Consider the following 12605-nt stretch of genomic DNA (forward strand, 5'->3'; position numbering starts at 1 on the left):
AGGGAAGAAAGAAACAGGGCTGGATGTGGACTCAGTATTGAGGGAGAGTGAGGTCTGGCTTCAGCAGCCCGCCCACCCCACCCCTGTATTCCTTTCTGTCTCCCTTAAGCACCAGAGGCCTGCGCCCATTCTCTCCAACCTCCCACACTGACCCAGGCTGGCATCCTGGGAGAATCTTAGCAGATGGAAGGTGAGACGTAAACGAGTGATTCTTTTCTAAGCATCCGCCCTTTCACGGTACTTGCGCTTTACACCATCAGGAAAAATGCTTTTAGGGGAGACCCTAGGCATCGGCTTAGCCTGGAGATGTATTTCTGGACCAGATGTCACTGGGCCTCAGGAGATCTCCTGCTTTGATGTTAGAAGCCCTGATCACCTCCTCAGCATGAAATGTCCACACGTTGGACTTGCTCAAGGCCCAGGCAGGCAGCTCCCTTTGCTGCCAAAACACCTGCTGAGCCCCTCTTCGGTAGCTCGCCTGAAAGAGCCACCGGGTGAACAAGACACGGCCCCTGCCTTCTAGGGCCTCAGGCCCGGGAACATCATTTCAGATGCACGGGCTATGTGAATCACGGTGATTCCTGGGAGGCAGCACCATTCTAGAAGGACATTTAACCTGTGCTTGGAGAGAAAAAAAATCAGGGAGAACTTCCTGAAAGAGAGAGAAGAGAAGAGAAGAGAAGAGAAGAGAAGAGAAGAGAAGAGAAGAGAAGAGAAGAGAAGAGAAGAGAAGAGAAGAGAAGTCAAGTCAGCATTGATTGAACAGCTTGCCATGTGCCCAGAACTTTCTATATACTTTCTAATTTAATCTTTGATAACTGAACTGTTGGTATTTTGTTCCTTCTTTACAAACAAGGTCTCCAGGGCTGGAAAGGCTTCAACTATTTGCCTGTGACTTCATCGTAATTAGAGGTGAAAATGGGGCAGAGACCTTGCTCCTCACCAGATCTACAAGCCAACTTCAATGTCAGGAAGAGAAGAGGCTGAGGAGATAGAGAGGCGGGGGAGACGAGGAGACGAGAGGCTGGCAGAGGAGGCAGGAGACAAGGCCCACCCCCACCCAGGTCTCTCCTACAGAGAATCTGAGAACAAGCCAGGGCTTAGTTTCAGCCCAATGCATCCGACACGGTTCAAATCCATTTGGCTGAGAAGCTACCTAAGTTGTGTCATTTACAGAAAAATCAAATTATGTAGAGGCCTCTGATAATTGGGGGTAATTTAGTAAATAACTTTCCGAAAATGGCAGATTTTACAGCTGTGTTACCATTTGGAAATTGCTGGGGTCATTTTGTCACTTGGAGGCCCTTCTCTGGTGGAAATGGGCCAGATTATACTCACACAGACTGACACAGAAAAACCCCATTAGGGCACTGAGCTCACTATCTAAATTTGAATATATTGGGTCAAATTAGGCTTTCTGAAACAGAGCGTATGAAGACAGGCCGAATGAAATGCGGATGAAGGCATCTGCTCTGTGACGCTGCATTTACAGCACGCAGAGGGTGGGGCGGGGGGGGGGGGGGGGGGGGCTCTTATTTCACAGCTATCACTGAAGCATGTCGCTAGGGACTGGGGAACGATGAACATAACCAGAGGAGATCTGTAATCTTAACGGCTGTACCTGCCGCGTTCTGTGGGCTGCGTGTACAGGCACACACACTCATGTCACATCCACGCAGAGACGCACTCATGCCCTTATCAGTCAGTACACCCAGCTTCGTAATAACAGTCAACCACCCACAGAAATCAAAACTTTAAGGAAGTGTTCACGATGAATAGCTAGTAGCTTCCGGGCAAGAGGAAATCATCTGTCTTATCACTATTCAACAAAATTCCAAGTGTACTTCTGCAACATCTCTGAACCTACAGCACAGGGGCCCAGCGTGGCCCAGACTCCCTCAGAAAATTCCCTGGTCACCTAATTCAACTCAGCCCATTGTTGGCTACTGATGAACTCCAACTCTTCCTCGGTACCTTCTTCTGTGCTTTTGATATGTGATTTTGAATCTCATAAACTTGCAAGGCTGTCTTGTGTTCCTATTTTATAGATTAAAAAAACCAACGCGTGGGAGGGAGGTCAAGCATTCGCCCCAGGCCACGCACTTGGGCTGGGATCCCCCAGTTCCTTCAAGCAACCAATTCTCTCCTCTGACCCAAATCGTGTCTGACTCTTGGGTCCCCATCTGTCCTGGCTTGATCGGAAATCTGACCAGGGTGCCTTCCCTGGTTCAAAAATAATGGAGCCACTGGCCGTGGTGAAAGAGGCGGCCCACTGTCCCTGGTTTTTGCAATGGGCTCGCTCATCTATTGTAATTTGCAATTAATAATGAAGCATTCTCCCAAGCACTGTGTGTAAGATCAAGTTCATGTAATATTTCATCTTTGCCAGCCAGCTGCCATTCTGCTAGGCTGGCAGTAAGTAATATCTTTGCATAAGGAGCCAGTCCACCTAAATCAATTAGTCCCTCTTTGGCTGGTAGACAGCTGTTGGGTCAAAACAAGATAATTAGATGGACTCGTCATTTACCAGGTGGTTGGTAATGAAGGGATTAATTGCCCAGAGTTGGAGGCTGTACAATGTCTGCTCTTTCTTGCCTTCTCCTTCTCCGGGTGTCTGACCATTGGCATCAGTTTTACCAAACGACGGTGCGGAAGGCAGAGGGCCTCTTCTCCTGCTGTGCTTATTCGAAACGCTGGAGCTGCTCCTTCGGAAGGGCCCACCTGATGCCTGGCATGGAACAATTCTGGGTTCTCCTACTTAGGAGGTCCGGAGCCGAGCGTCTCAAGTGTCCCTTACACAGGTCTCCTCCCCCCTGCCTAGGGGCTCTGCCTCTTGGGTTTGTCCACCCTGTCTGGCGTCTCCAACACTCAAGGCCTCGACCTACAAACCTGCCAATGGAGCGCGAGGACATGTGATCTACACGACCGGAGTGCTCAGCCCTGACACAGGGCCTTTGTAGCAAACAACAGGGGGCCACCTTGGTGCGGAGGCTTTGACATGCTTTTCCCGGAACCGGTGATGTGAGAATCAAAGAATCAAAGAGTTTTGAACTGGAGGGACCACGATGAGCCTGCCAATCCAGTGCCTGTGAACTCTGCAGCCCGGCAGAATCACCGGGGAGCTCTGTGAAACAGCGATGCCCTAGCCCCACCCCGGACCAGCTGGTAAAATCAGCATCTCCGGGTGGCGCCCAGGCACTGGCCACTTTGTCCAAACTCCCTGAGTGGTCCTAACGTGCCGCCAGCGCTGAGAACCCCAGAACCCATTCGCTTTGTGGATGAGGCCATGTTGTGCCTCGGAGAAGCCCCATGGCTCACACGCAGCTTGATTCCAAAGTGGCAGCCGGCTCATCGGTTGTTCTGTATCTCCTATGGGTCCTTGGGACCAGCCATCCTACTGGCCGGTAAAGACCATACCCGCCACGGGTGGGCAAGCCTCACCCAGCTGGCACCAACCTGCCCTTCCTGCGTCTCCCCGCCGGCTCCCAGCAGCTCCTCACTCCAGCCACAAACCCCTCACCATTCCCTGAATGTGCCACAGACTGGCCCTCCTGGGGTCCCCGCTGCTGCTGGTCCCCCTCTCTGGGATGCTGTTCCCTCTTCTCTGTCAGGTGAAGTCTGACACGTCTTCAAAGACCTAGCTCAAATGCCACCCCCTCTGCAAAGCCGCCCACCTGCCCGGTACCTTAAAGGGTTGATGACTCACTCCTGATTCTCCCATAACTGAAAAGCTTCTATCACACAGCACATATCATGGCCTCGTACCCACGTGCCTCTCCTCTCCAGGTCTTTTCCCTCTGCTCCCCCCACAAATGTGTAGAGAAGAAACAAAGTTGGGCAAGCGTTGCTGAGAAAGCTATTTAGGTTGGTGCTAGAAGAGCTTCCCCTCCCAACGCCCTTAGACAATGCAAGCTTTGATCAATCCAAACTTAATCAAAGACCCCGACTTCCCAGTTTCACCAAGGTGCGCTATCCCGGAGCATGGCTCTCGACGGGGAGTCCCGCTTAGCCTGGCTCCAGCCAAGACGCAAAGGCCTCTCCAAATATCGGGTTCAGGAAGCAAAACCCAAAACTTTAGTGGTTTATTGAACATCTACTGTGCGTTCCACAGCACCCCCCAAGCCTTGGCCCCCGACTTCGGGAATTCTATAGCCGTCCTGAGCACGCCCATCTCAGCTGGAGTCACTAGGAAAGAGAACCTCAAGGAAGCATTTTTTTTCCACCCAGAAAAGAGAGAGTGATAGGCTCTCATCTTCCCACCATCTTAGCAGGCCGGACGGACACGATGCTACCATATTTAGGGGCTCTGTGAACTTGGCAAATCGCTCAGTTAACTGAACCTCGGCTAACTGATCTGAAAACTGGGGTTCAACCTAGAAACAATGAGACATGTATGGAAATGCCTCGAATAGCATACTGTAGTATAATATAGTGCATTAGTGAATACAGCATAGTGTAGTATAGTGCAGGATAGTGAAAGTGTAGTGCAGTAAAGTGTGGTATAGTGAAAGTATAGTTCAGTACAGTGAAGTGTAATGTGATGAAGTATAGCATAGTGTAGTGTAGTATAGTCAAGTGTAATATGGTGGAGTGGAGTATAGTGAAAGTATAGCACAGTGAAGTACAGTAAAAGTATAGTGTAGTGTAGGGTAGTGAAAATACATTATACTGTCAATGAATAGTAACTTTTCTTTTCTCCCTTCCCCCCCTTCCTTCTCTCCCTCCTTCCATCCATCGCCCTGGCGCCTACCTTACAGAGGTAAATTGACCCTAGCGCACCAAAGACTGGACGCATAGGGGCTGTCAAACAACAGAGAACTCAGGAGTGGCCTCAGGGAGCTTGCCAATGCTTGGCATCTCCAGAGGCCTTTTACCCTCTTCCTGTGATATATTTTTTCCTCAAGCCATTCACCCAGAACACAGCTGGATCCCTCGCACATGGACTGGCCCTCACGGAGCCTCAGAAAGGCCTGCAGACAGTTGCATCTCATGCATTCCTGCGAGCCTTCTAGACTCTGTGCTTATAAATTCCTGGTCAGCCCCTGGGCCGTGCAGCTGTCCTTCTCCGAACGCGGTAATCACAGAGCAAGGAGAAAGGCTAAAGAAAGCCCTGGGCAGGGCAGGGCTGAACCACACGAGTGCTGCTGTGAACATTTCAGGGAGCCTCAGGGAGCCGAGGAGAGGACCCGGAGGTGGGCGAGGCAGAAGGGACAGGCTGTCTCTCTCCCGCTGGCATCTCGGAGCAATTATGCCCTATTCACGGCTGACAGCGTAGCTCTGCCCTGCGAGTGTGAGCGGAGCCGGGGCGGCCCACAGATGCGCTCGGCCCACAAGTATGCGGTTGGCAGCTCCCGAACTTTCAGTGACTTGACGCCAGCTGACCTGATCAGCAATTACATTTTATTTTGGGGCCAGGGAGACAGCACAGAACCAGGAAAATTATAAGACATCAGAGTGCAGTTTTTCTAAGAATATCAACTATCCACTTTTTTTTTTAACCAATTGTTGTTTTTTTTTTTTTTTTTTTATATTTTTTTTTATTTCTAGGAGAGAGAGAGACAGCGTGAGCAGGGGAGGGTCAGAGAGAGAGGGAGTCACAGACTGAAACAGGCTCCAGGCTCTGAGCTGGCTGTCAGCACAGAGCCCGACGCGGGGCTCGAACCCACGAACCACGAGATCATGACCTAAGCGAAAGTCGGACGCTTAACCGACTAAGCCACCCAGGCGCCCCAACCAATTGTTGTTTTAACGGTTAGGAATTTGTGAGGCACTAAAATAAGAAAACCTTGGACACAAAACTCAGATGATGGCCAACTTTCCCAAGGGCACCTTGAAGTCTTTGTCCAGGAGAAATCTGGGCATGATTCTGCTGTTATTTTAGAGGGGAGATGGGTAATTCCCATGCTCAGGGGACGTTGCTGGTGACAGTGACCACAGCATGGACATCAATGGATTTGTACTTCATCCTGGGTTTATTAGCTTATTAACTGTGACCCTGTGCAAGTTGCATAGCCTTCTCGGCCTCCACTATCCCATATGTGAAATGGGGGTGTTATACCTAGTTTGGGGTTGATGATAAGCATTCAAGGGGCTGTTTATAAGCATCTAGATAACACCTGGTCTGCAGCACCAGTACGTGGTAATGACGCTGGTACCTTCTTCCTGTAACACTGGTTTCTTATCTACAATGAACGACGCCTATTTCCACCATTGTATATCAAACCCAAATACCCAGTTGGCATAAAACAGGGAAATGGCATCTCCAGGAGCAGTTTGGTTTCTAGGGTTTGTCATCCGTCTCTGTGATAACATCAGTCCAGGCTTAGCGACTTCAACAGCTTGGCTCCTACGGAAATGCGGGAAGCCACAACCGGGCTTCTTTGCCCAGTCGGGTGCAAAGTTTGTAAATGTCTTATGGACACAAAACTGAATTCAACGGGGGGGTCTGCTCGCTCCTCTCCTCTGAGCGCCCTGCCCACAGCAGCCCAACGCATGGCCAAGACAGCATCTCCGGGAAGCACCACTAGCTGGACGTGTGTGGGAATGGAACATAATTGCAGCTTGTAAAGGAAACCAGCCTAAGAAAAAACACCCCAGGGAACATGCCGAGGAAACAGGGAGATCTTCCTGCAGGGACGTTTTCCGGGTCACCGGAGAAGGGGGCCAGACAGCTTGCCCACGACATTCTTGCTGCAGGTGACTCACCCACCTCCGCCTTCACAAATGGCTCCCAGAGCTGCCTCTCCAGCCCCATCTTCCCTCCCAGGCCCTAGGCCATTGCTGAATGGGCTTCTCACCCAGACAAAACTCAAAATGCCACCAGAAGGAAGAGATGATCTCCACCCAGGAAGGTTCTCTCTCCTTTGGTGGGTTTCCGAAGGGCTAAGCAGGGTCTCCAGGTCCAGTCAGCTCGCTCACGTCAACCCCGGGACAGCGAGAGGAACCAGCTGTGGCAGGCTAACCACATGTGCCCGGCTCGCCCTTTAGTGCCCACACCTGGCACTCATGATCGTGGATGAAGAAATGAATGCGCATACGAGTGGATGAATCCAGGAATGAACAAACGTCACAGGAGGCAGAGAGCAAAATGTATCCTCTCATGCAAATCTGCAAGGCGGGTTCTGTTAGCACCGTGTTATCAACAAGGGACAGTGGTCTCGGGGGGAGAGGGGGTAGCGTATCCTGCGCCCACTCACGTAGCAAGGAAATGAAGAAACTAGGCTTTGAACCCACGCCTGACTTTGAGGTCGAGGCTTCCAGTATGGAAACCTCCCTCACGACCATAATGATGTATGGAAATGACCCTCATGACTATGGTAAATGATGAATGATGTTTACACAGCCCCTGACACATCAGAGTTCTTTTAACTTCCCCACATTCCCAAGAAGTGGACTCATCATGTACTCAAGTTGCACAACCAGTTGGAGGTAAGGTAGGGATTGGAACGCAGACTTTCATTTTTTTCAGACACAGATATTTGGGGGGCACCTTCCATAGGTCAGGCCCCGTGTTAGGGGCCGGGGATACAACAGTACACAGCGCAGACCCAGTCCATGCACTTCCGGTCCAGAGGGACGTCTACCTCAGGAATAAGCTGCTCCCAGGATCTTCTCAGGAAACCAGCAGAGCTTCAGCAGTTGTAGTTTCAAAGGGAAAACCATCCGAGAACAGAGCCAGTCAACAAAAAGGAATGGCTTGCATCTCAGTAGCGTGTGCGGTTTTCAACACCCCCAGAAATCCCATCCGTGGTCGGAGTCCGGTTCTGCCTCTTCCTAAGGACAGGTATGTGAACATGCCAGGAGACTGGCCTGTAATAATCAGATTATTATTTGGGCACCAAACAGAACCCAAATATCAAATTCCCTGCTGAGTCACCAGAGAACCCATTAAGGGAGCCTCAGGCAATCTGAGCTTGCAATGACCTAGCTAATCCAGCCTCCTCATTATCCAAGAACTCCAAAGCGGTGGGGCTGACGGGGGAGTGAATTCACCTGGTTAGGCCACCCAAGATGCAGCAACTCAGGAGTCCGTTCTTCCAGAAGGGAGTGCAAGTGAGAGACAAGGAAGACGTGCGGGATCAGAAAGTTCCCTTTGTGAGACTTCAGGGAATTCAGCACCTTTGAGGACCAGGCATTAATTATCTTCCTCTACCGAGCACCTTAGTCCACAGAAATACCGAATTAAGAATCGGATACAAAACAAAGCACAGAGGCTGTGGCTAAAGCAGTACATTTTTTCTTCTTTTCTCAACAGCAATCAAAGGTCAGATAACGGGCCACTAGTTGTTTACTTACAATTTCCTGGCATCAAGTGCTAATTAACGTTCCCGCACGAGAACCAGCCATACAGTCTCCACATCAAGACCCACACACACCGCTGAGGCCATCACCATGGCGACCGGACCTCGCCTCCCTTTGCTCCCAGCTTTCCACAAGACGCATTTCCTTGGTTGGGGCTTATTTCCCTCAGAGAGAAACTCTTCATAATCAAGCTCCGTTTACCTTAATGACAGTCACTTAATAAAAAGTCCCCCCCCTCCAAATTGAGTCTTGGTAAACTGGTGCAGTGAGATGGAATTCTTGGGGGCATCTTGGACTTTAATAAACTGACGTGGGAGCAGCGTGGCAGGTCCACGCACACGTGAACTTTCTTTGGGGGTGCTGAGGGGAAGCCCACCCAGCCCTGCGGGCTCTACAATTTCAGAGTCCCATTGCTGGCACCTGTGACTGTGAGGCTTCTGAGCAGAGCAGCTCTGTCTGAAAGCCCAGTCCAGCACGACACCAGGCCAGTTTGGGAATTCTTCACCCCTCTTGCTAGAATGTGAGAGCCACTGTACAGAGAAAGGGTGACCAAGAAAGCAACCGCTGAAGGTAAAATGCCAGGCAGCTGAAGGAGTTTCAAATCCCCCGAGAACCAAATTTTGAAGTTTATCATTCGCCCTCCCCTCCCCCGCCCCGCCATCGATGTATGGAGATCAAACAACAAGCAAGGAAGTTTCCAGGGCTTACCTGAGTTGGGTTGTACAGTTCTTGCAGGGGGCTTCGGGACCCCTTCCGGCAGCAGATGTCCACACCGAAGGGGTTCCTCCGCATGACTGAGGAGAGAAAGTGAAGGCTCATCAGAACTGAGCAACAGGCTTGTCTGACAAAGAAAAAAGCACAGAGGTGGGGGGAAAGGCAGCAGGTAGGAAAGGAAGAGAGAGAGAACCGGTTTCTGGCAAAGCCGTTGTTCCTTTATCCAGAGGCATGTCTGCCCCAGGATTCAGGCATCTCCACACCCAAAGGACATAAATAATGCTCAACCTTCTTCCCGGCGAGGGTTTAAGAAAAGGGGACGCACCTCTAAAACTCACTGAAATGAAGCTACTTACAAAAGGCAGCGGAAAGGTATTCTGAGACAGTGAGTTCTGGCAGCAACCAGGCTTGGGGAGAGATTGCAAACTCCACAGCCTTCTCCCTCAATGATCCATTACCACCTCTCACTCCTGGCCCCAGAGCCCCTGGCCCCGGTCTCCTGAGCAGGATGCAGGCCCTTCCCATAGAGGGCTCCTCTCTGGGCCAAGTCAGACGCCTGGTCACCCCATTTCCGTCTTATAAATTAGGCTATTTCTAATGAAAATATCAGGTCGAGGAAGAAAGGACACAGGCTTACGGTTCTAAACAGACAGAGGTGGACCTTAAAATTAATAAAAGAGGCAGAATTAAGAGAACTCCTCAAAAACCAATGGTGTGAGGACCCCAAGAACTTTTTGTTAAAGATTTTATCTTAAATGTGGGGCTCGAACTCACAACCCCGAGATCTAGAGTCACATGCTCCACCGACTGAGCCAGCCAGGCGCCTGCCCCAAGAACTATTTTTAAGGGGAAAAGAGCTTTCTTTTTTCATTCTTCCTGTTGCGGGCAGTCCCTTGCAAGGTCTAACACCTAGTCACCTGTTGATAATTATTTGTTGAGGGAGGGCAGCGTGTGGGGAGGGAGGAACGAATGAATGAGTGAGCACACGTTTTCTCTTCCCGCAGGAGGCAATTTTCTTTGTGGAATGACCTGGCTGGAGCATGGGAAAGACCAGGAAGCAGACCCATCCACAAGCTTAAAGAATTCACCCCTGTGTGCAGCAGTGAGAGCAGACAGCCTGCATTTGGATTCTGACTCTTCCACACACCAGCTGTGTGACCTTGGGCGAGGTCCCTAACCTTTCTGTGCCTGTGTTTCTTCCTCCTTAAAACGGGGATGAGGCTCTAAATCCCCGGATTGATTGTCTGTGAGGATCACACAAGCTACTACCATATGCAGAATGCGCTTAAACCAGGGTGCTGGCCGAAAAATGTTTCTTGCAAATTTCTGAAACGAATCAAAGGGTCAAGCGGATTTGCACACAACAGTTTATGACAAACGCCGCTTACCCCTGGGAGGGAAGGCGAGAACCTGTCTATTCTTGAGCCACCAAGCAAGCTGATGGCAAGTGAGTTCAAACCCAGGCCCCTCTGCCCAGAAGCCTCCCTAGGTCAGAGAAGGGAGGAAAGCCACCTCCACAAGTAGCCAATTACTTCTGGAAGGTCTGGAGATGAGCGGCTCTCTGCCTTGTCCCTCTGAGCCACGTGGACGCCCTCAGAGCAAACCATCGATTCCAGAAAACTGGAAGCTGTTTTCCGTCCCCTTCCCCTTTACCTCCCTCCTAGAGCAGGGTCGGCAAACTTTTCCCGTAAAGGGCAGGCAGCGCCTGGGCCCTGCGCCCCGGGTCTCGGCAGCAACTTCACGGCCACGGACAATACAGAACCGAGTGGGCGTGGCTGCGTGCCAAGGCCACCGGAAGTCCGCATAACCTTCACGTGTCAGGAAGTATTCCTCTTCTTTTGATATTTTTATTCAACCGTGTCACAGAAATGGGCGCTGGGCCGGCTCTGGACCCCTCTGCCCTGCAGAAAGCTCCCAGGTATTGCTGAGGTCGGCGGAACGCGCCCCCCACCCAGCTCTGAGCCCCACAGCCCTCTCGCGGGAGGCGATCTGCGGACGGGTGTCCCGCAGCATAAAAGCTGGTCAGTCCCGATTCGCGGGGTGCGGGCCCAACACTGCGCCTTTGTCCCTCCGCGGCTGCCTCGGCAAGAAGGGGGGAAAATCCACGCTGTGTTTTTCTTTAATTTATTGCTTCATTTTTCATTTTCACCCAAAACGAGGTAAACTGTTAAATGCACGCAGGTTGCCCTCCGTGCACAGGGACATAGCAACACTTTGGAAGAGAGAAAAACAGCCATAAAACTTGTAAAATTATGCTCACGCCGTGCGAGATTAACCTCTCCCCATGGCGGCAGACAGGCTCCCCGAGTCGGGGCCACGGCGGAAGCCCTGCCGGGGAGGCCATTAAAAGCCAGCTTTTATGGGGGGCTGTATTATTTAATTGGTTTATTTTTCTAATACAAGGCCTTTAAAACGCTTTGACTGTGTGGGGCCCTTTCCCAAGGCTGTCTGCCCTCGGTGCTTCGCTAGCCCTGGCCACGCAGGCTTCGTGGGCCACCACATGACCCAGCTCAGGCACTCCAGGTCACCAAAGCCGAGGGCCTTCGTGTGCCTTTATGAGTGACAACAATCTTACTGTTTATGGACTGAGTGCTCATTGCGTGCTGGGCACTGGGTTTAGAGTAATCCTTCCCACAGCGAAGGAAGTACTAACCTCTCCGGAGCCTCTCTTAACTTCAACTTGACCAAGGTCAAGACTTGACCAAGGTAATCCTGCCAAGACAAACCTGACTGCTAGGCTCTTCACATCCAAATGATAACAGGAGCCAGGAGACGTGCCTGGGAGTCGAAGGAAGGGTCAGCAGTTACGCTCAGCAGTATTAAGTATGCCCATCCAATTTAGGAACGGTGGCACCAGAGAGGCTGAGCGACTGACACAGATGGTGGCAGCCACAGTTTAGACAGCGCTCACGGTGCGCCGAGCAGTTCACACATTAAATCTGCACCATAGTCCCACGGGCTGGGTACCATCGCCGCCCCTACTTTATGGGTAGGAATACTGAGGCACTGCAGGGGCACATAACTCGCCCAGGTGGAAGAGGTAAAGACTGGATTCTGACACTGGCAGCCCATACGCTCAGCGGCTGCCACGCTGGACCGATGGTCAAGTGCCAAGTTTGCTCCTGGCCGGGCCCACAACTGGGCTGGCTGCACACTCCTAGGGCAGGTGATCTAAAATGTAATCTAGCATTAGAGGAGCCATTGCAGTGATGTGATCCAAGAGCCAGACTATTCAGACTATTGACTAACAGTTATTATTACACTCCACTCAACACACTTTGCTCATGTACCTGCATATGGTATGCCGGGCACGGCATGGTGGTAGAGGCCCTCTCCATCTCGTTCACGTTTTCCCCTGGTGCTTGGCACACAGTAGGTACTCAAAAAAATAACTTAAAAATGAGCTAGGATTTAGGGCTTCCTTTTTTTTAATGTTTATTTTTTATTTTGAGAGAAAGAAAGAGACAGTGAGCAAGCAAGTGAGAGAGGGAGAGGGAGAATCCCAAGCAGGCTCCATGCTGTCAGCGCAGAGCCTGACGTAGGGCTCAATCCCAGATCCCATGACTGTGAGACCATGACCTGAGATGAAA

General features: G+C 51.1%; 1 protein-coding gene across 2 annotated transcripts in view; it reads right to left on the reverse strand.

The window, feature by feature from the left end:
* The window catches only part of CHST11 (carbohydrate sulfotransferase 11), a 267274-nt gene that overhangs the window by 132715 nt on the left and 121954 nt on the right, over nucleotides 1-12605 (reverse strand). For both annotated transcript variants that reach the window (XM_039252887.1, XM_039252886.1), the window contains exon 2: nucleotides 9010-9095. In XM_039252887.1, coding sequence (XP_039108818.1) covers nucleotides 9010-9095 — 86 coding nt within the window. The remainder of the gene's footprint in view (nucleotides 1-9009; nucleotides 9096-12605) is intronic.

The sequence above is a fragment of the Hyaena hyaena genome, unplaced genomic scaffold (genome assembly GCF_003009895.1).
Source record: "Hyaena hyaena isolate Hyena2069 unplaced genomic scaffold, ASM300989v1 scaffold_432, whole genome shotgun sequence".
Taxonomy (NCBI): domain Eukaryota; kingdom Metazoa; phylum Chordata; class Mammalia; order Carnivora; family Hyaenidae; genus Hyaena; species Hyaena hyaena.